Here is a 24606-nt window from a genome sequence, read left to right as displayed (position 1 = left end):
ACAATTCAACCATTGATCCCCTTTTTGAATGCCTAAAGCCCAAATCACCCATAAATGACATGATTGTAGCGATTAAACTCCCGCGCATTCTTGTGTTATAACTCTAGTATTGTGAATCCTTTTCTTGTAACTTCATGGTGAAATTACTAGTGTTCAGATGAAGGATTGAAACTCTAGGGTGCTGAATGTCACAAGCCATCTTTCGATGACTGTAAGTCAACCCTAGTATACTGGAGTTCCTCCTTACTTCCATGCTTATGCCTACTACTAATACTCCTTCAAGGGAATAAGCACTAGGTTCTAATACCACCCAACGAATTTGTATTAAGTGGTAAGGCACGGATACAATAGCATTTCCTGCAAAAAAACAAACAGAGTTAGTGATAAACTTAATCATCACCCTTTCATCTGTACAGATTTGAGGATATGCTTCCCCTTCTTCTTACACTCCTATCCTCCATTCCTCCTAATTCTTCGCAACCTTTACTATCGAATATGGACATTTTAATTTATCATCATTCACAAATCTTCGTCCTTGTATATCTAATTGTGCGAAACAGTTAGCCTCAAAATCACCTCTATCTAAAGCATAATTCGCTAAGTAATCAACCAGTTTATTACCCTTTTTCATAATATGTGATATCCTTATGCTGCATCTCACTATAATTTCATTGATCTCCTCTATCTGTGTTGCAATTATCCATGGTACAACCCAAATTCCTTTCACTACATTCTTCAACATCATGGAATCAGTTTGTAGTATAAAGTGTGTGTAACCATGCTGCACACAGTACTTCAGTGCTTCTAGCATAGCCACAGCTTCAGCTTCAGTGTTCGTCCCTTCATGGATCTCCTTTCCTTGTGCATGCAGAATATCACCATATTAATCTCTCAACACAAAACCAAATGAGATCCTTCTCGGATTTCCACTTGATGCCCCATCTGTATTCACCTTCACCCAACCTTGTTCAGGTAATTCCCATAAGACCTTCGTCACTTTCAACTTTAGCATTTACTGCTCCATTACATATAGCAAATCTGGCCATTTATTAGGAATATTTTGTAAACTTGGTTTCCTTAGTCTTACCAAATCTTGTAGAGTAGATGAGATCTGGTAAATCACCCTACTTACTCTCAATGCCTCTCCATGCTTATAGCTATTCCTTCTTTTCCAAAGTTCCAACACTATAATCGAAGGTATAGCCTGGAGTATAGGCTTTAACATAGGTACCACCTGAGCTGCCCAACATTTTAGAATTTTCTGTTGCATCGACAATCCTTCCATATTAATGCTTGCATTTGAGAGAAAGTATTGCCACACTGTCTTTGCTGCATATGACCTAAATAGTACATGTGACATTGTTTCCTCTGATGAATTAACACAACACCAACACTTGAAAGGCATGAAATATCCCAGCCTTCTAAAATAGTCATCAAAAGGTAACTTGCCTTTCGAAAACTTTCACATGAAGAAAGCTATCTTAAAAGGCAAGCCTCTCACCCATATATTTTTGTAAGAAACACTAGGATATCTTCTCCTTCTAATATAGTCCCAGGCAGTTTTAACAGTGAAGTTGCCCTTAGTATCCAACGTCTAGTATGGTATATCCAATTCATTATGTAGTACAAGAGGTTCGATGTTCTCAATTACATGAAGTGCTAGCTCTTGAGAAAGAATATCAGTAGCCTTCCTTCATCCCACGAGACATCTACTATCACATCATATATGTTGTGGATAGATCCATCAGAGTAGAAGTCTGGAGGAGTAACAAAGTACAATGATCCCAAGCCTGTCCTGTTATCAAACCAAAACAGTGAAGAACCCATCATTGGTTGCCATATTATTTTGTGTTTAATATCATACCTACATTCAAGCATCTTTCTCCACATATGAGATCCCCTTCTCAAAGGAACCACCAATGCATTCAATTTTTGGGCAATATTTTTGACTCATGAATGCGCTCCACAAAGTTGGCTTTGTTCTAAAATTTCACCATAGTTTACAAAATAAGGCTTTAGACACATCATGTAACGATCTAAATCCAATCCCTCCTTCTTGTGGCAAGCACAATGTGTCCCATGATGCCCAATGTTTAGCTCTTCCTCCTACTGAATTACTCCAGAAAAATGAGCAAATAATTTATGAAGTTTATTAATAATTGAGGATGGAGGGTTCATAGCTAACAACAATAAATTAGCATGCTTTGAAGCACATGTGAAATCAAAATACCCCGGCCACCAATCGATAGAAGTTTACCTTTCCAAGATTGAAGCTTGTCAAGCACTTTGTTAACAAGCCCCTGATTGTAGTCCATTTTCCTGCTAGCATAGAAGATTGGACAACCTAGGTAAGTGAAAGCATATTCCTACTTGCCAATTCCAGTCACTCTTTGCACCTTGTTCACAACCTCCAAACATGTTGAATGATGCATATAGATTGCTGATGTTTCCTTGTTAATTAATTGTCCAGAAGCTACCTCATATGCACCAACACCTCCATAATTAGTTGTAATAAAGTAGCATTAGACGATGAGAAGATGATAGTATCATCAGCATACACTAGATGATTAACCTTAGGGCTCCACTTTGGCATGCCAAATCCATAAAAATATAAGTTTAGATGAAGAGCATTCAAACCTCTAGACATAGCTTCAGTAGCTAAAATGAATAATGTAGGTGACAAGGGGTCTCCTTGCTTAACTCCTCTGGCGGACTTGAAAAATCCATACAGCTGGCCATTAATTAAAATTGAATACAAATTGTTAGATACAATTCCAAAATACTACACCAATGAACCTTTCACAAAATCCCATTTTCCTAACACTTTAGTCATGAATATCAAGGAAATCCTATCGTAAGCTTTGGTCATGTCTAATTTCATTACTACATTAGGTCCTGCCCTTGTCCTTAACCTAATGTCAGTAATGATTTCTTAAGCTAACAACACATTTTCTACGATGCTCCTTCCTTTAACAAAACCTACTTGTTCATATGAGATAAGGTTAGGCAATAGACGAGAAAGCCTTTCATGAATAACTCTTGAAAACACTTTGTTAACGAAGTTGTTCAAACTGATAGATCGCATATCAGAAAAAGTAGCAACTTCCTTCTCCTTAGGCAATATCACTGGATTTGTATGAGTAATGAATCTTGGTAATTCATGACCATTAAAGTACTGCCTAACCATGTTAAATACATCATCCTCTATTACGTCCCAACAGCTCTGGAAATATTTCCCAGTGAATACATCTGGTCCTCCAGCACTATCCCCATTTAATCCAAACACAACCTTCTTGACTTCATCTTTCGTAGGTTGTTTCACCAGTTCTTGATTTTGATAAAAGGTTACCATGTTAGGAACATGATCAATGATCCCAAAGGCAATAGGTATGACATTCTCTAGGAATTTATTCTGGAAAAAATTGATTGCTTTAGCTGCCATTTGTTCATTGCCCTCGATCCAGTTACCTTCACTATTCTGAATCCTCTTTAATTGCAATCTTCTTCTCCTACTATTCACTTGTGCATGACAGTGTTTTGTGTTGCGATCTCCATCCTTAAACCATGATATGCTAGACTTTTGCTTCCAAAAATTTTCCTCGAGAGATAGAACTCTGATAAGTTCAACCTGCCTTTTGTTGAGCCTCTCTCTATTAAGCTATGTTGGATTGATTTCAAACTGTGCTTCATGAAAAAGAACCACCTCTTCTAAGATAGAAGTCTTTTGGAAAATATCACCATTTGTAACCCTGCTCCATACTGATAATGTTCGTTTCAACTTCTTCAATTTGTTATTGAAAATTATGAATGGATTACTACTAAAGTCTATCATCCAGTTTTTCTTCACAACATCTTGAAAGGTGCCATGTTCTGTCCAAAAATAAAGGATTTGAAATTGCTTCTTCATAGGCATGAAATTTGGAACACACGTGATTAATAAGGGCTGTGATCCGATCCTATTTTGGACAAATGAGTAATATCCATACCTGGGAACATTTGTTTGAAACTCCATGTTTGCTAATACTCTATCCAGCCTCTTAAAAATGAAATCTTCTTCAGCCCTTAGATCATGCAAGTTAGATGTAGTTACACAATGCCTAAAATCATCATTCTCATTGAGGTGTACTGATAGGCCTCCAAACTTCTCCTCCTCATCCCAAATTACATTGAAATCACCCATCAACTATCCATGGGGTTGCCATATCAGAAGCCAAAGCATATAATATGTCCCACAGTTCAATCCTATGAGTAGCATCGCACTCGGAATAAACTAAGGAAAGAATTACCTCCTGTTGAGAATTAGAATCCACCAGTCGTAAGGTCGTCTGCTGCTCCATCTCAAATATTACTGTGACTTCATAATCTTCATCCACAAATGCTCAAATCTTGTTAGAAATATTTACAAAAGCCTGAGAAAATCCTATCCTTCTTTTGTATCTCTCCAATTTTCTAGCTTACTGCATAGGTTCCAGTAGGCCCAAAAATCTGAAATGTTGTTGTCTATAAATTAGCCTTTCAAAGGCTTGCTGTGTATTCACTAATCTGATGGTCCAAATTAGTGCATTATTCATTAATTGGTAGATTTGGAGAGTGTACTTTTTATTTTAACTCCTCGACCAGGGACGGGAAAATTAGATGTTTCTTTTTGCTGCTTCTTCCTACCTCTGCCTGCAGATTTTGCTCTATCCATATGCCTAGGAGATAAGTCACCCTGTCGAGAAATATTCCTGAAAATTTGAGCCGTGGATTCCTCATCCATGTCATTTCCTTTTCCTTCTCCATTCTCTTCATCATCTACTACTGGAGATTTTTTAGCTAATTGAATTTTAACAGGTTTAGGAACTACTGCCCTGCTAGTAGATTCCTTATTCACATTCTGCATCTTGGATGACTACAGTTCTTTATTTTCCTGTAATTATTTGCTTTGGTTGCTAGTGATAGGATTAGGGTTAGTGTTAGGATTAGGATTAGGATTTTCTGGAGTGAGGATTTGATCATTGTGATTGAGGTTTATATCAAGAGCAGCTGGCTTAGGACAACTATTTTGGATATTAGGAGGTTTAGGCATCAGGTTACTAGCTTCCTCCTGCTTATCTCTATCTGCATCTACTTTCATCAGTTCATGATCTTCCTCTAAGAAGTGAACTCCATCTTCAGACTCCTGATCATCAATCTGACCATAAACTACCTCCTTATCTAGCTCGTCATTTGATTGTAATTACCCTTCTTCTTTTTGAATCATCCTCTACCTGTTGACTCCATAATCTCCCCATCAGTGGACTTCATGTAGAAAAATTCTTTTCTTGTTCGACTGATCAGCCCTATCAATTTGTTTTACATATGCTCCTCCTTGTTCATTATTCACACTATCATTAATTCCCTTTGAGACATCATTCTCTGGTCCTTAGATTGACAGTATCTTCTTGAGTGTTCAATGTTTGTAAAGGGATCTATTGGAATGAAAGATTAGTAGTAACATTGTTGCCTCCAAAGGCTCTAGTGACCCACTATACTGTGGTTTCCTTTAACATTGCTTGTTCTTTCTCCTTATTCTTCTGGTTTATACCTTCTTTGCTAATATCCTTATGAGCAGCAATCCCATGTGAAGAAGGATTATAAATTGGTGCAGCTCAAGTTTGTACCAGTTCCAGTAGGGCTACGATTGACTTGATTTTGCTCCACCCAAGCTAGCTAATTGTTCTCTTCATTATAATCTGCATCCTCCACCAAAGCAGCAAACTTATTAGTCGTTTGAACACCATCAATAGGAACAATTTCTTTCCCACTATTGCCTTGTGCTTCTTCCTAATTAACAGATTTCTTGACATGATTATCTCGCACTTCCTTCCATTGTTCACCAACATTACCAATAACTTTTTCACTTGAAAGGGTCATTAAAGGACCCTTGTTTTGTTCCTGTTTTCCAGCTTTAGCAGTAACTGCCTGCTTCACTTTGTTATTAGACTCCATTAGCTCTAGCTGAAGTCGCCAACATTCAAACTGATCAGGACCTTGAATTTTGCATTGCTTACAATACTTGGGCAAATAATCTTAATTGATCTTCACCCATTCAGTCCTTATCTCCCCTGTAGCCTCATTCTTGATATCCATACGAACCTTCTTAGGTAAATCTGCTAACAAGTCAAGTAGGACCTTAACTCTCACACAACTAGGCCTAGTTTTGTTAATTGTAACCATGTCAAGATGCAACGTCTTTCCCACAGTTGAGGCTAATGAAAACAAGCATTCCTTTACAAAGAATGTAGGCAACAAACCTGGAAAGAAGATCCATGCCATAGCCATTGGTGTTTCTTCCCCGGCATTGAATTTTGCATCGTAAATTAGTGGTCGCAACTGATATTCATAACCATCCTTGTCTTTGACATAATAAGCATTTTTCGACCTAAAGTTAATGAAGTCTTCCCATAACGTCAATCTTATCAAGACATGTCTATCTCGAAGGAAACCAACACTACTTTCTCCTTTGGTTCCACATTGACTTGGGATATTTCTATTTAATTCCTAGAGTTCTGGCCAACCATACGATAGCTTTCCGACAACTGCATATTGTAAGCCTTCAATTATGTTCATGCGTTTAACCTCATCTTCTATGAATTTGACAAAAGGTTCTCCATTTAAAAGAGTGGCTCGTCGTAACTGTATAGGTTCGACAATAAATTTTAAAGTACGGTTCGTCTGCATGGGACTGTTTTGGAAGGCAGGTTTCAATATGTTTCTGTAATCTAGGGGCTTGGAATTTTTGTTTGTGATTATATTAGTTGGTGCGAGGGAGGAAGGAGGCTGACCTACTGGAAAAGATGACTGGTCGCCGGCCGGAGCGGCCATGGCAGCGTTCAAATGCAGAACCACCTAAAATCGCTAGGGTTTAGGGTTTTGAGATTGGAAAATTAATCTTATTCATCACCATCACGATTTGAAGTATGAAATCTTGAACACTGGATCAACTTTTTTCTTGTAGTTCTTTTCCTTAATACGGGGATTATTTGTAGAATTTAACATGTAAAATGTGAAAAATTTAGGATTTTTTTTAAAGACCAAGGTTTGGAAAAAAAGGATTAGACCACGAAAATGGCTATGAAATTGAGTAAAAATTATATAATTTTGTTTGTGAGGTTATTGGTAACATTTATGTTACACCTTGTGTATTCGGCGTTATCATGCTGTAAATGGGCTAATTCGATAGGAAGATAATTTCTATGAAATATTTAAATGATGTGATAGTTATACATTAAGATTGGAAGTCATTTGAGTTGTGATTAAAAATTCGACAAAGATCGCGCGCAAGTTACGGGTTTAAATTTTACTGGAATTTGGATAAAATGTTGATGAGCGTTTCTCTCAATATACTGGGAGTTATGGTGTGTTCTACCTACCGAATCGAAGGTCTATGAGTCTAGTTTCCAACGCAACAAACCGTTCATTAATACGACTTCGGAGTAGAGAGATATTAACATTTTCGTACAGGGGTGCACACTGTTACGGGAACAGTGTGCCTAGTCGGGTTTAGTCAAAATTTCCTTATTTAAGTCAATTTTTAAAACAGAACCCCTGCGTTTTATCCTCTCCAAAACAGAACCAAAAACCTAGGGATTTTCTCTCAAACTTCTCCCATCCATCTAGCCAAGCATAACAACAATTTAGTCATCCTCAAGATGGAGAACACCATGGTAGCTTCGGAATCGTGAATTCTTCGGTGTTTCACTTTTCATAGCAAGACTCCGCCTTGAAGTAATTTCGAATTTTGAGTAATTCTGGTCACGTAAGGTATGATTTAACTTCTCTTTGATCTTTGTAAACTTCTACCATAAGAATTCTTAAGAAATAGTTGAAACCTCTATAGAAATATTCTTGATTTTTCTTAAGAAACCTCTATTAATATGGCTTGATTGTTGGGGCTGTTCTATATGGTTTTATTGTGTTGTTTTGATCTGTGAAGACATGGATGGAATTCTGTTGATGAGGAGATGTAGTAAAGAAAAATTTGGTGGTGTGTTGGGGGGAAATTAATCTACAAAAGAGTCTACAAATTCATGGCCACAAGTTGTTCGCGTAAATGTCTAAATGAAGAATTATTTAAGCTATGAGCTTGAATTTGATTTTTTAATGGTTTGTATTATGTAGGAAATCATTCCTAAGGCTTTTGAGGTCTTGGAAACAGTATATAACCCCATCGACAAGGTATGTGGGGCTTTCGCTATACTTTTCGGCATGACTAGAATTCGAATAAACGTTTATCGAATTGTCTCGTCGGATTCGAGTTATTTCACCTTCAGCTTATAAAGATGCTTAGACCTGATCTTTTCTCATAGATTGCTTACTCTAGAGGATATCTATGAATTCTCGGATTTCCTTGTTCCTTGCTTAAAAAGAACTAGAGCCTTTTTACTCGTTCTCATTTCGACATTCATATAAATCATGAATAAGGAACACTTACTTCAAAGTTATTCATAATACATAACTCTCATGTTTTTAGTACTTGTTGGCTCGTAGTTGAAAAATTATATATTTTAGCAACAACCATGATAGTTGAGGAATAATGATGATAGGCCACTTCGACTCTTCTTAGAATACGTCTTTTAAGGTTGGTTTCGCATTGCACCTATATAATTCATGATTTAGTACATGTATGTATTTACTTTCATTACCGAGCCGCACTATAGACGGCCGGGTATGACACATATTGTGTAACCACTGATCAGTTGGGATTACCGAGCTCCACGTGGCCGGGTACGATTCTACCGAGCCTTTATTATGGCCGGGTATGTTATGGATATTATAGCCCCACAGAGGGATTTATTATTATATAATGTGATATATTATAAGTAGCGATAGTGAACGACGGTGTCACGAGCATACATTTATATCCATGTTGAATTTTAGTTTCCTACCGAGGCTAGTTTCAGAATTCAAATTATCTCTATGTCTCTTCTATTGTTAATTACATTTTTCATGTTACACTTGTCGCCCTACATATTCAGTACATATTTCGTACTGACGCATTTTTATGCGCTGTGTTCATGCCCACAGGTTCGAATAGACAGAGTGGCATGCCTCCTCAGTAGGACCCCCAGGATCAGCGTTGGGTTTCACACTCCACTTCTTCGGAGTTGCTGACTTTGAGTCCATAGGTACTATTACAGATGAATATGTGTGGTTTTGGGCATGTCGGGGGCTTTGTCCCGCCCTGTTGAGATTGTCTTACACTCTTAGAGGCTTGCAGACTAGCGGACATTGTATATATATATTTTTCGTATCGCCCTATCGACCTTCTGGATAGCTGTTATACTGTTGTTACAGCCTTGTTGGCCTAGTTTATATATATATATATATATATATATATATATATATATGTCGTGTTGGGCTCTTCTGCCTGTAGGTTATTATATTTCAGATCATATCTCATGGTTGGTTCGCTCGGGCCTTCGGGCATCGGGTGCCAGCCACACCTCCCAATGTTGGGGTGTGACAAACTTGGTATCAGAGCAGGTCAGTCCTAGGGAGTCTACAAGCCGTGTCTAGTAGAGTCTTGTTTATGGTGTGTTGTGCACCACACTTATAAACATGAGGCTATTGGGCATTTAGGATTATTACTTTCTTCTTGATCTAGATCGTGCAATAGAGCCTAATCATAAGTGTTCATTCCTAATTCTCTTTTTGTTTACCTTCTCAGTGATGCCTAACACTAGGAGACGACAAGTGGCTATGAAATTTATTCAGAGGTTGGATGAGGAGGCGGGAGAGGGCACAAGTCAGGTGCCACCTGCTAATGTAGATCAACATGAGCCACAGAATGAGGTTGATTCTCAGGCTTCCGGGGCAGTACCCCCACCACCCCCGGAAGAGCGTAGAGGAGCTAACATACCTCCAGGGCCCTCTCCCAGTTGTTCCTGATCAGGACCTAGACATGCGGAGTGCTGTACAATTGCTGACTCGAATAGTGGCCTCCCAGGCCCAACACCAGACCTTCGGTATTGCTGATAGGTCCGTGAGTGCGAGAGTTCGAGACTTTATCAACTTGGATCCTCCAGTATTTACAGGGGATGATCATAATGCTGACCCACAGGATTTTCTGGATCTTATGCAACGGACCTTACAAATTATACATGCCACGGATGTTGAGTCAGTGGAGTTTACTTCTTATAGACTACGTGATGTTGCTGTGACATGGTATGAGACTTGGAAGCAAACTCGGGGGCCTAATGTGCCACCAGTGACATGGAAGGAGTTCTCTGAGGCATTTTTACAGCAATATTTGCCAATCGAGCTTCGAAGAGCCCGACGAGATAGGTTCTTACACTTAGAACAGGGTAATATGAGCGTTCGGGAATATAGCATGCAGTTCAACTCTTTGGCTAGGTATGCTCCTACGATTGTTGCTGATATGAGTGATCGGGTACACCAGTTTGTTAGTGGTTTGGGGGCACACTTGATAAATGAGTGCACTACAGCTTCTCTAAATCAAGGAATGGATATTGCCCGTATTCAAGCATATGCACAGGGTCTAGAGGATCGCAAGAGGCAACAAAGAGCCAATCGAGAGCATGATAGAGGGCAACAGAAGAGGGCGCGGTTCGCAGGTAACATAGGAGAGTTTCGAGGTGGATTTAGGCCACAGTTTCCCCGGCGCCAGTCTTATCCAGCGGCCAGTGCACCGCCACAGTTTCAGGGACAGCGCCAGGATCGGACCACTTATTCTGGTCTAGGTCAGAGTTCACGGACCCCAGGTCCACAGTTTAGAGGCGAGTTCAGTCAGATGAGGCCTCAGTTTCTTAGATGTGATCGATGTGGCCGAAATCATTTTGGACCATGTCGCCAGGGTTATGATGCATGTTATACATGTGGACAGCCAGGTCATATTATGAGACATTATCCGATGACAGGTGGAGGGGGTATGGCTCAGCTGACGACATCTGCAGGGGCTTCTTCTTCCTCGGTACGTCCTCCTAGACAGAGTATGCAGACATCAGCTGGCAGTGGTAGGGGAAGATTTGGAGCTTCTGGTTCAGGAGGTCAGTAGAATCGCATATATGCTTTATCGAGTCGTCAGGATTTAGAGTCATCTCCGGACGTGGTTACAGGTATACTATCCGTCTTTTCTATCGATATGTATGCCTTGATAGATCCTGGTTCTACATTGTCGTATATCTCCCCCTTAGTTGCTAGTAAATGGGATAGAGAGCCTGAATTGTTGCAAAAGTCCTTTGAGGTATCTACGCCAATGGGTGAGTCTGTTGTAGTTAGACGGGTATATCGAAGTTGTGACGTGAAGATTCATGACCGCCATACGTTAGCTGATTTGCATGAGCTAGAAATGGTTGATTTTGATATCATTATGGGTATGGATTGGTTGGCTTCTTGTTATGCCAATGTAGATTGCTCGACAAAGATTGTTCGTTTTAATTTTCCAAGTGAGCCTATTATTGAATGGAAAGGTGATGCTGCAGCGCCTAAGGGAAAGTTTATTTCTTACCTTAAAGCTCGAAGGATGATTTTGAAAGGGTACATCTATCATTTGGTACGAGTGCATGATATGGAGGTGAAATCTCCAACCCTTCAATCGGTTCCCGTCGTGAATGAATTTCCTGATGAACTTCCTGGTCTTCATCCAGAAAGAGAAATCGACTTTGCTATTGATATGCTTCCAGATACTCAACCAATATCTATTCCTCCATACAGAATGGCTCCTGCTGAGTTAAAAGAATTGAAAGCCCAGTTGAAGGATCTTCTAAATAAGGGCTTTATCAGGCCCAGCACATCTCCCTGGGGTGCACCAGTATTGTTTGTTCGTAAGAAGGATGGTTCGTTAAGAATGTGTATTGACTATCGCCAGCTCAACAAAGTGACTATCAAAAACAAGTACCCTTTACCCAGAATTGATGATTTGTTTGATCAGTTGCAAGGTTCCAAATATTTCTCAAAGATTGACCTTCGATCCGGCTATCACCAATTGCGAGTTAAGGAGAGAGATATTCCGAAAACGGCTTTCCGGACTAGATATGGCCATTATGAATTTCTTGTGATGTCTTTCGGTCTTACTAATGCGCCAGCAGCTTTTATGGATTTAATGAATTGGGTTTTCAAGCCATTTCTAGATATATTTGTAATTGTTTTCATTGATGATATTCTGGTATATTCTCAATCAGAAGCAGAACATGAGGATCATTTGCGTGTGGTGTTGCAGACTTTGAAAAATCAGAAATTATATGCTAAATTCTCCAAATGTGAATTTTGGTTGAATTCAGTGGTTTTCCTTGGGCATATCGTTTCCGATAAAGGTATTAAGGTAGATGGTCAGAAAATTGAAGCAGTACAAAACTGGCCTAGACCCACAACTCCTACGGAAGTTCGTAGTTTCTTGGGCTTAGCTGGTTATTATCGGAGATTTGTTGAGAACTTCTCTTCTATTGCTGCTCCCATGACAAAATTGACACACAAAGCCGTTAAGTTCCAATGGTCTGATGCATGTGAAAGGAGCTTTTATGAGTTGAAGAAACGCTTAACATCAGCACCTGTTCTAGCACTTCCTGAAGGATCTGAAGGTTATGTGGTATATTGTGATGCATCCAGGGTTGGATTGGGATGTGTTCTAATGCAGCATGGAAAAGTTATTGCATATGCTTCAAGGCAGTTGCGGAAGCACGAATACAATTATCCGACTCACGATATTGAGTTAGCAGCCGTTATATTTGCCTTGAAAATATGGCGTCATTATCTTTATGGTGTTCATGTGGATATCTATACAGATCACAAAAGTTTACAATATATATTTAAGCAGAAAGACTTGAACTTGAGACAAAGAAGATGGCTTGAATTGCTGAAGGACTATGATGTGGATATTTTGTACCATCCGGGCAAAGCGAATGTGGTAGCTGATGCATTGAGTCGCAAATCCATGGGCAGCTTGAAGCATGTAAAAGCTGGGAAATTAGAAATGACTAAAGAGATATATCAATTGGCTAACCTGAGTGTACGGCTACATGATACAGGTGACCAGGGTGTAGTAGTCCGAAATATTGCGGGGTCATCACTGGTAGCTGAGGTAGAAATGCGTCAATTTGAGGATCCGGAGTTACTCAAAATTAAAGAGAGTATCCCTTTTCAGAAGAAGCAGTTGTTCGAGCAATCTGATAATGGAATTCTAAAATATAAAGGTCGATGGTGTGTACCTAATGTTGGGGAGCTTCGTAAGCAAATTATGACAGAGATGCACCAGTCTCGGTACTCAGCTCATCCTGGTTCAACCAAAATGTATCACGATCTTCGTCAGCTATACTGGTGGAACGACATGAAGAAAGATATAGCCACATTTGTGGCTCAGTGTCCTAACTGCCAGCAGGTTAAAGCTGAACACCAGAAACCTGGAGGGCTACTTCAAAATATTGAGATTCCAGCTTGGAAATGGGAATCGATTAATATGGATTTCATTACAGGATTTCCCAATTCTCGCCGTAAGTTCAATTCTATTTGGGTCATTGTGGATAGGCTGACGAAATCAGCTCACTTTCTCCCAGTTAGGACCACCTATTCAGCTGAAGACTATGCGAGCTTGTATATCAAGGAAATAGTTCGGCTACATGGAGTTCCGTTTTCTATTATATCTGACAGAGGTGCCCAATTTACAGCTAATTTCTGGAGGTCTTTTCAAGAAGGTTTGGGTACTCTTGTTAACCTTAGTACAGCATTTCATCCGCAGACCGACGGACAAGCCGAACGCACTATTCAGACACTCGAAGATATGTTGCGAGCTTGTGTCTTAGACTTCAAAGGAAGTTGGGAAGATCATTTACCGCTTATTGAGTTTGCCTACAATAACAGTTATCATGCAGGTATTCAGATGGCACCTTATGAGGCACTATATGGGAGGAAATGTAGATCTTCTATTGGCTGGTTTGATGTTGGCGAGACAAAGTTTCTAGGACCTGAATTGGTACAGCAAGCTGTAGAAAAGGTAAAGTTGATCCAGGAAAGGTTGCGTACAACTCAAAGTCGACAGAAATCATATTCAGATAACCGACGTCGAGACTTGGAATTTGCTGTGGGAGACTGGGTATTCTTGAAAGTGTCGCCTATGAAGGGTGTAATGAGATTTGGTAAGAAAGGAAAACTCAGCCCTAGATATGTTGGGCCATATCAGATTGTTCAGAGAATTGGGCGAGTAGCCTACAAACTTGACCTGCCACCAGAATTAGAAGCAATCCATCCGGTATTTCACATTTCCATGCTTCGGAAATTCTTAGGTGATCCTTCTTGCATCAGCCCTATCGAGGATATTGAAGTTTCTGAGAACTTGTCATATGAAGAAATACCTGTTGCCATTCTTGACCGTCAAATCCGTAAGCTACGGACTAAAGAGGTAGCCTCAGTAAAAGTACTTTGGAGGAGCAATAATGTAGAGGAAATGACATGGGAGGCCGAGGAGGACATGAAGTCCAGATACCCCCATTTATTTGAGTCTTCAGGCGATATGCTTGAGACAAATATGGCAGGTGTTGCACATATATCAACCAGTGACAGTTGAGGTAATTAAGTTATGGCTAACCTTCTTATTATCATTATTGTATAAGTAAATGGTCGTGTGAGGCCAAGTTGATGTTATTATTATGATGTGTAGCCCTGTGTGGCCTTAGATATGTATGTTTGGGCTGATGACAGGTTTTGGATATTTCTATTTATAGGGGAAACTCTGGCGAAATTTTTTTTTAAAAAAAAATTCAGAAGTTAGGTTAACCGTTAACATTCGAGGACGAATGTTCTTAAGGATGGGAGAATGTTACACCTTGTGTATTCGGCGTTATCATGCTGTAAATGGGCTAATTCGATAGGAAGATAATTTCTATGAAATATTTAAATGATGTGATAGTTATACATTAAGATTGGAAGTCATTTGAGTTGTGATTAAAAATTCGACAAAGATCGCGCGTAAGTTACGGGTTTAAATTTTACTGGAATTTGGATAAAATGTTGATGAGCGCTTCTCTCAATATACTGGGAGTTATGGTGTTTTCTACCTACCGAATCGAAGGTCTATGAGTCTAGTTTCCAACGCAACAAACCGTTCATTAATACGACTTCGGAGTAGAGAGATATTAACATTTTCGTACAGGGGTACACACTGTTACGGGAACAGTGTGCCTAGTCGGGTTTAGTCAAAATTTCCTTATTTAAGTCAATTTTTAAAACAGAACCCCTGCGTTTTATCCTCTCCAAAACAGAACCAAAAACCTAGGGATTTTCTCTCAAACTTCTCTCATCCATCTAGCCAAGCATAACAACAATTTAGTCATCCTCAAGATGGAGAACACCATGGTAGCTTCGGAATCGTGAATTCTTCGGTGTTTCACTTTTCATAGCAAGACTCCGCCTTGAAGTAATTTCGAATTTTGAGTAATTCTGGTCACGTAAGGTATGATTTAACTTCTCTTTGATCTTTGTAAACTTCTACCATAAGAATTCTTAAGAAATAGTTGAAACCTCTATAGAAATATTCTTGATTTTTCTTAAGAAACCTCTATTAATATGGCTTGATTGTTGGGGCTGTTCTATATGGTTTTATTGTGTTGTTTTGATCTGTGAAGACATGGATGGAATTCTGTTGATGAGGAGATGTAGTAAAGAAAAATTTGGTGGTGTGTTGGGGGGAAATTAATCTACAAAAGAGTCTACAAATTCATGGCCACAAGTTGTTCGCGTAAATGTCTAAATGAAGAATTATTTAAGCTATGAGCTTGAATTTGATTTTTTAATGGTTTGTATTATGTAGGAAATCATTCCTAAGGCTTTTGAGGTCTTGGAAACAGTATATAACCCCATCGACAAGGTATGTGGGGCTTTCGCTATACTTTTCGGCATGACTAGAATTCGAATAAACGTTTATCGAATTGTCTCGTCGGATTCGAGTTATTTCACCTTCAGCTTATAAAGATGCTTAGACCTGATCTTTTCTCATAGATTGCTTACTCTAGAGGATATCTATGAATTCTCGGATTTCCTTGTTCCTTGCTTAAAAAGAACTAGAGCCTTTTTACTCGTTCTCATTTCGACATTCATATAAATCATGAATAAGGAACACTTACTTCAAAGTTATTCATAACACATAACTCTCATGTTCTTAGTACTTGTTGACTCGTAGTTGAAAAATTATATATTTTAGCAACAACCATGATAGTTGAGGAATAATGATGATAGGCCACTTCGACTCTTCTTAGAATACGTCTTTTAAGGTTGGTTTCGCATTGCACCTATATAATTCATGATTTAGTACATGTATGTATTTACTTTCATTACCGAGCCGCACTATAGACGGCCGGGTATGACACATATTGTGTAACCACTGATCAGTTGGGATTACCGAGCTCCACGTGGCCGGGTACGATTCTACCGAGCCTTTATTATGGCCGGGTATGTTATGGATATTATAGCCCCACAGAGGGATTTATTATTATATAATGTGATATATTATAAGTAGCGATAGTGAACGACGGTGTCACGAGCATACATTTATATCCATGTTGAATTTTAGTTTCCTACCGAGGCTAGTTTCAGAATTCAAATTATCTCTATGTCTCTTCTATTGTTAATTACATTTTTCATGTTACACTTGTCGCCCTACATATTCAGTACATATTTCGTACTGACGCATTTTTATGCGCTGTGTTCATGCCCACAGGTTCGAATAGACAGAGTGGCGTGCCTCCTCAGTAGGACCCCCAGGATCAGCGTTGGGTTTCGCACTCCACTTCTTCGGAGTTGCTGACTTTGAGTCCATAGGTACTATTACAGATGTATATGTGTGGTTTTGGGCATGTCGGGGGCTTTGTCCCGCCCTGTTGAGATTGTCTTACACTCTTAGAGGCTTGCAGACTAGCGGTCATTGTATATATATATTTTTCGTATCGCCCTATCGACCTTCTGGATAGCTGTTATACTGTTGTTACAGCCTTGTTGGCCTAGTTTTTATATATATATATATATGTCGTGTTGGGCTCTTCTGCCTGCAGGTTATTATATTTCAGATCATATCTCATAGTTGGTTCGCTCGGGCCTTCGGGCATCGGGTGCCAGCCACACCTCCCAATGTTGGGGTGTGACAATTTATTTACAAAATTTTCTGGAATATAGGCACGTGGACTTGGGGTGAATTTCAGAAATCTTCCAAATTGGCTTGGGTATTTACTCTAATAGTTAAATTATGAACTTTTGAGCATATATTGATTATTTTGTATAAACTTTGGCTAGTTTCGGATTTTTCGGCTCCGATTAGAGGCTATTAGTGTGATTTGTGAACCGGAAAGAAGACTTGGAAACGAGGTACGCCTCTTGCCTAACCATGTAAGAGGAAATTATCCACATAGGTATTCTAAATAGTTATTTGCTAATAATTGTGGGTGCTACGTACACATGATGTGACGAGAGTCCGTACGTAGCTAAAGTCATGCTTATGTCTGGATAGACTTAGGACTTTACGATGCATTATTTGTATTATTCGTACCCAACTTTTAGTTTAATTACTTATTTATAATTGAAATTGGTTAAAGGGATTTTAAAATGCTAAGCTTCATTACTTTATATTTTGGCAGAATACTTGATTGATAGCAGACATTATGCCTTCTTTGAGTATTATTCTTATGTAGTGGTCATTGGTTGGAGTTAGTAGAGTTTCCTCTATTCCTATGAATCCGGCCGAACGCCTTGGCAGTATATTAAATGCACCTATGGTCCGTGCCAATCGACCCTCGGCAGTGTACACACTATTTTGGACTGGGTCATATGACCCTAGCATAAATCGTTTGTGATATTGCTCGAAGTCCGATTATACTTGATATTTCTTTCTTGATTCTAGACTTGAAAATTACTTAGTGTGTCTAATGTGTTAAATGATTTGGCATGTAATAGTTGGAGACATCAAATTGATATTATGTTTAAGAATCAGTAATTATTGTTTCTTATATTAATGTTATTGTTATATTTCACGCCTATTTGTGATTCCTACACTTTATTTGTTGACCTTTAGTATGTGTCGATGTCGATCCCTCGTTACTACTTCTTCGAGGTTAGGCTTGATACTTACTAGGTATATGTTGTTTATCTTCTAACACTACACTTCTATACTAATCATGCAGGATCTGAGACAGGTGCATCTGGTAGCCAGTCATGCACGTACCCGCGCTACTTAGAGATGTAGTGGTGAGCTGCTTCCTGTGCTCCGTTCGGTAGCACCCAGGGTCTCCTCCTTGTTGTATTTACTTTTCTATCTATCTTACTTCAGGCAGTGGTATATTAGGAGGTTTTGTATATTCTACTAGTTTGCTCGTGCACTTGTGACACCAGGTTTTGAGGAAATTCTAGTAGATATTCATGATTTTTGTTTATTAATATCACTACTAGACTCTTATGTTTACTTTATGTTTTATGTTACTACGGTCACTTACTCTTTGTTTCTATATTAATTAAAATTAATGACTTTAAAAATATTAAAATGAACAATTTAATGTAGTTCACTGTTGGCTTGCCTAGCGAAAGCATTGGGCATTATCACGGCCTACAGTGACAGCTTGGTATTAGAGCATTAGGTTCACATAGGTCTCAAAAGTCATGAGCGAGCCTAATAAGGTCTTGTCGATTAGTGCGGCGATGTTTGTACTTAGCTTCGAGAGGCTATAGGGTATTAGGAAACTTCTCTTTCTTCATCTCCTATCGCGCAGTTGATATTGTGCTAAGTATCTCTCTCTTATTCTCAGATGGCGAGAACATGCTTCATAGATGTACCCGGTGGTGGAGGAGCTTCCCCATATTGGTAGAGGCCGAGGCAGAGACCGAGGGAGGGCTCCAGCTCCTGCTAGAGGATGATGGCATCCTAGAGTTGCTCATATTGTACCACTAGCAAATCAAGTGAAGGATCTTTTCATTGAGGAGCAGGATGAGGCGCTTGCAGCGAAACCGGCCTTGACAGATTTCATGTATGCATTAGGATTTTAGAAGGTCATGGGACATATGATATGGTTCATGGACTCTATGATGCACCATGGTTTATTTCCAGTGGACCCAGCCATATCTTAAGCGGGGGGAGGGGGGACCACAGACCTATACCGATCAGGCTCCAGGGCACGCTACTACCATATATCAGACCTTAAGTGCACTACCTACGGGCGGCTTAGCCAGTTGCAGTGGCTAGAGCAAAGACCAAACCAGGCGCAATGGATGAGCCGCATAGGTTATTAGATAGATGGACTAGGCTACATCCTCCTGCCTTTGGCGGTGAGTGACATAAGGATCCCCCTATGACTTTATTGATTGTTGCAGAGACAGATTGCACAACATAAGAGTATTAGAGTCCCACGAGTTAGACTTCACCATGTTTCAGTTACAGGGCAGGGCCCGTAGGTGGTGGCAGTCCTATATTCTTAACAAATCAGTAGGTTTGCCTTTATTGACTTGGGACTAGTTCACAGCTCTCTTTGTAGAGACATATATTCTACCCTCTCAAAGGGAAGAGCTATAAGGTCAGTTTGAGCGGCTCTATCAGGGTCAGATGTTTGTGACCGACTATGAGGAGAGATTCTCCAAGTTGTCTCGCCATGCACTTATGATACTCTCTACCGATGTAGTGAGAGTGTGGAGGTTTATTGTGGGCTTGCACTATGGTATCTAGGTTACTATGGATCAAGAGATTGAGATGGGAACTCTTTACAAGTAGGTTTTGGAGATAGCTCAGAGGATCGAGGGTATCCGTCAACAAAGTCAGGAGCATGCACTGAGGGACAGCAGCCTCGATATTTTGGAGGGTTCATCGGTGCTCCGTTAGAGGGCAGAGGTCAGTTTGTGTGGGGCCAGTCTAGCAGGCCCATGTATTTAGCACCACTGCCTTCTTGGGATGCTCCAGTGTGGCCCAATTTCAGCGCCATTCTAGTGTCACGACCCAACTCGATGGTCCGCGATGGGTACACGGTATCCTACTCAACTGAGTACCAACATAGCGTATCTTTTCATGTCATACTATCATGGATAACTGAGCCAGAAGGCTGCCATGAGATATGTAGAATACAACGTGTGAAACAAACTTATACATAAGACATACTACCCTATAAGACCAAAATAGTCACTCGTACACTAAACATAGGCCGACAAGTCCATACAATCTTTTACGTACATGACATCTGTCTACAAGCCTCTAAGAATACATAATTTTCATAAAGTTTGGGATAGAGTCCCGCCATACCAAACAATACATGTCTAAATCATACTAACCAAACAAGAAACTCCGAAGCAAATGGAGCGCACCAACATCTTTCATTGAGCTGATAGCCTACTTGGAGCGCTCTCAACCTATCTATTGGGACTTGTGGGCATGAAATGTAGCATCCCCAGGCAAAAGGGACGTCAATAAAATAATGTATCAAGTATGTAAGGAATGAAAATCAGTAAATAATAGACATGAGAGAAACATGGAGTAAAAGACTTGACATGAACGTTTGCATAGCTCTGTGAATCATTTTATTTTTATAATGTCATGCATATGCGTATAAATGTCATACCATGCATGGGTATATGTGTTCATAACATCATCAAGCCTCTGAGGGCATCCCATTATATCATCTCGGCCACTATGGGCAAATCATCAACGTATACTAGCTGATCAAGTGGTGGTGCGTATATAACACTGTAAGATTTTCCCATATCCCATATACATATATACACGTATATAATGCCATCTGGTCATAGGTCAATGTACATTAATGCAATGCATGAAAAATACGTCAATAAAATCTCTTGGAGTGTCATAAGACCATTATGCCTTTGAATAATATCATGAAGTAAACTTTTCCAACTTATGTATTTTATTTAGACCCATGAACGGATGATAGAATAATATGACACATGTGGAATCAAGAACATAAGCATCTCTAATATTTCTATGAATAGAGTCATGTATGAAAATTATACATTTGCACGTTTCATTTGCATTGTATGGATCATGCCAAAAGAAAGAAGAGATAACCTTAACATACTCGAACAGATTCTCTTGACAATCCCTCTAATATACATTAATTACAACAAATCACGTAACGACGAGATCGGAGTAGGGAAAAATCCATATGATATTCTTGTGTAAGATTGTACCGTACTCCTTTGGAATCTCAAAATCCCATTGCTATAATATTACGTCGTCTCGTATGAATTTGGTTTAAGGAAATTGCATTATTACTATTCAAGTACTTGAATTAATTTGCTGAAGCAAGGTTTCAAATGTTTTGGATGAATTTTGCTGAAGCAAGGTTTCAAATGTTTGGATGAATATCACGTTACTACCCCCTTAGCTAATGACTAATCCCCCAAGATTCTCTTAGGATTCCACCTTGAAATGTGATATATGAGTCACTTAATTAATCTTCATATGGCTGCCACGTTAAGGGGGTCAAATCTTATCCAATAATTATTCACTCAATCCTTTAATTAATTTGTTAATCTCTCATTAATCAATAATTATCCAATTACCCACATAATTAAGAATTATATCAAATTATTTAAAATACTACTTACTTTTAACACACCTTATATACCTTATTATCATGGTCATGTGGTACCTTGTATGGTACTAGTCCATAAATATCGAGTATTAACGCTCGACCCGTATTTTATCCCAACATGCCAAACTTGGACGGAAATTCATTTTCTTTGACTTGCTTCCCTTCTCACCTTCACGAATTTATGCACCACTTGTTTGAAATAGCATAATCCTTATAAATTCCAAATACTCTTTTCCTTGGACTGATGTTAATTATCCTTATGACAAATTCAACTTACAATACTACAAGGTGTAACATCGTCGTAATTTAATACTACAAAGCGTAACATCACCGTAATGTAATACTGCAAGATTTAACATCATCATAGTATAATACTGCAGGACGTAACATCATCGTAATATAATATTGCGAGACGTAATATCGACATAACATCATTTTCCCCTTTGGAACATTCGTCCTCGAATGTTGACTGGTGCTCTTATCATTTTTATAACTTAGCTCTTGTGAATACCTTAATACTCTCGTTGCCATTTAGGCAGTAGTTCTATGAATAAATCCAAATGCTTGGGCATTCCCCCCTTTAGGCTTCTTTCCCAGCCATGAGTTGTGATCGAATTCCTTCCAATCTCGTAACTGTTGCTACCTTCTATCATGCAGCCTCTACGATACTGACCTTGTAAGTGTGCCTATACGATTCTTCTCTCCTTTTTCCTCCAGCTTTTAGCCAATCTCTAGACCTTACATTGTAAACATGTACAAAGCTTAATAGGATGCCTCTCTGGGCATCTATAGGTGTACTGAAGTTCTTCGCTCGGTACTTTGTAGAACTTGCGAATATGGCCATATCTTATTTCATAGATCTGGTTATCCATTCGTATGACTTTACTGCATCTATGTAGGTCATACTATACCATAATTCTTACTTCAATTTATCATTTCTGAGGTCTACAACCAAGTCCAGGTTACTCTCGTTGCTTATCCTTAAGACTGATGGTCTAATCTCATCTCATATTGTTGAACTTTCATCCATTTATTGTTGATTAACCATCTACCACTGATAACTCGATATCTTATGTAACAACGTCGCTCGCGCCTCTTTGGGGATATCCGAAATAATTAGATTGATCCACTTAGGGGTGATACTATACTTCCATAACCGTACTTTATAGCATCCCAATGTGACTCACCTTATATAGGTATTTTAATCCCTTACAATTCATGAAATCCTCTTCAAGTCATTGCTCAATCGAAGGCCCAAACGTTATCCTTTATCTATCATAATTATGCCATTATTCCACTAGCAGGGCAGCATTCCATCTCTTCTAAATGCTACTAGTCTTAGACTCCTTTGAGTACATTCTGGCTATATTGAGCCTTATGTAATTTAGAGAACCCATCAGCTCTCTCTCTCTCTCATTCTCGTGGGCTTAATCCAGAGGGCTTATCCATTCTCATCACATTCTCACTTGCCCTTCCCTTATCCTTACTTCTTTCTTCCTACAATCTTGTCTCACTACCATACTTTAGCTTGCAACCCATACATATTCATTTATACTGCTCACAACCTTCCTTCAACTTGCTTACACCCTAAGTTTCCTTATGTTATTCTTGAACATTAAGCGAGACATCACATCTTTTCAAACTCTTCTTTACTCTTTTAACTAGACCTCTCGATACCTAGAAACCATAGGTTTGAAGATATGCCACTAATGAAAGCGCTATCGTTCCTGAATACTGAATCCGAAGTATGGATTATTCACAATCTTCTGCATTTGAGTATCTCATACGTTGTTCACTTTTACCTTACCACCTTAAAATCTTGCATTGTATCTTCTATCTCTTTCATGACCTCCCTTCCACATAAGTATAATTCACATTCATAACTTGAACTTCTATTATAATACTTGCACCTCTGGTGCCTATATAATTCGGAGGGATCTCCATACTGAATTCTTATGAGGCTTACATTTTTCTAACTAGCTTTATCGTAGAGCCATTATAGAATATAGTTATTGTGTTATCTCTCGTGCACCTCTGATATCAAGAGTAATCCTGTAATATTCTCAATCACGATGTTCATAATTTTCTGGGTGCAATAATCAGATTCCTGATTTACTTTGTTGATGTAAGTTTTTAGTTTCTTCCTTCTTTTGATCGACCTTTATGTAGGCTTAAGTTATCTCCTGATCTGTGGTTCATGGTTTTAGTTATTCTGTTTAGCCATTCATGGGTAATGAGGAATATGCATGATACAATCCTTTAACAATTTAATCCTTCGTCTATGACCTAGGCTCAATTCTTTCCTTTAACGTATACCAGAATCTTCTACGGCTGTATATGCTACATGTATAAAACTCTGAACCCTTAAGTGCGTTCATAATATTACCAAATCTGGATCATTGATCGAATAATTTCTTTCGTTCCATTTTAGCTTTCTTTCAAGGTAAGCTATTACTTTTCTGGTCTTTCTGCCCCCCCGTGTTGCATTCATACTTAGCTTATCTTAGCGCCCACACATGACAGAGTTTTCATGCAACTCATATGATCTCGAATATTACTTTTAATTTTACTTCCCGTTCATTAGCCATGGTAGGTGCCACTTTCCTTTAGAGTGCTTCCAATGTTGTTGTGAGACTGTTATTACACGACCATTTCCTCTTTAAGTCGTTGTGCTTAGGTTGAAACCTCCTTCCTTATTTCCTCAGCTAGTCTTTCATTATAATACTTAGGGATAACCCTTGACTCTCGTAAAGTTGTGAGCTTATCACAGACCCTTTTGATGTCCTTCCTTGCCTATAATCATCCGTAGTTGCTTACCTCCATGCCTTTGTGCTTGTAGAGTTGCTTCTGAACTGATATTTTGATTGCCTTCCCAGTGGTACTTTCTTTTATCCCCGTAACACTCTTACGGTACCTTTAAATAACCCGACTCCTATATGAATATATCTCAAGTGTTATAATGACATTACTGTGAGGCTGAATTCTCTATGTTGTGGTTTACTATATTTATCTTGCATGATCTACTGATTTGTCTGTAACTTCTTGTCTAGTCATGACTAGG

The 24606-nt window shown here is 39.0% G+C and overlaps 2 protein-coding genes and 2 long non-coding RNA genes across 4 annotated transcripts; 3 read left to right on the top strand and 1 right to left on the bottom strand.

Annotated features, from left to right (window-relative positions):
• Positions 1-1659: 1659 nt before the first annotated feature.
• LOC142180767 (uncharacterized) lies at positions 1660-3442 on the bottom strand. Its single transcript, XM_075252836.1, has 5 exons — positions 2984-3442; positions 2478-2731; positions 2258-2319; positions 1995-2109; positions 1660-1795 (listed from the first exon to the last, which is right to left on the bottom strand). Exons 1-5 carry the CDS (start codon positions 3440-3442, stop codon positions 1660-1662), a joined length of 1026 nt encoding a protein of 341 aa, XP_075108937.1.
• A 3776-nt stretch (positions 3443-7218) lies between these two features.
• Positions 7219-9166, top strand: LOC142180603 (uncharacterized). The gene is made up of 3 exons (XR_012709210.1): positions 7219-7785; positions 8143-8199; positions 9049-9166. It is a non-coding gene; the product is annotated as an uncharacterized LOC142180603 (long non-coding RNA).
• A 759-nt stretch (positions 9167-9925) lies between these two features.
• LOC107823107 (uncharacterized) lies at positions 9926-14539 on the top strand. Its single transcript, XM_075252835.1, has 7 exons — positions 9926-11030; positions 11142-11243; positions 11394-11520; positions 12493-12773; positions 12879-13656; positions 13894-14068; positions 14156-14539. The coding sequence occupies exons 1-7, from the start codon at positions 9926-9928 to the stop codon at positions 14537-14539; spliced, it is 2952 nt and encodes a 983-aa protein (XP_075108936.1).
• A 709-nt stretch (positions 14540-15248) lies between these two features.
• LOC142180602 (uncharacterized) lies at positions 15249-16977 on the top strand. Its single transcript, XR_012709209.1, has 3 exons — positions 15249-15424; positions 15782-15838; positions 16688-16977. It is a non-coding gene; the product is annotated as an uncharacterized LOC142180602 (long non-coding RNA).
• Positions 16978-24606: the final 7629 nt, after the last annotated feature.

This window comes from Nicotiana tabacum, chromosome 5, assembly GCF_000715075.1.
Source record: "Nicotiana tabacum cultivar K326 chromosome 5, ASM71507v2, whole genome shotgun sequence".
Classification (NCBI taxonomy): Eukaryota; Viridiplantae; Streptophyta; class Magnoliopsida; order Solanales; family Solanaceae; genus Nicotiana; species Nicotiana tabacum.
This window is presented reverse-complemented; position numbering and strand designations above follow the sequence as displayed.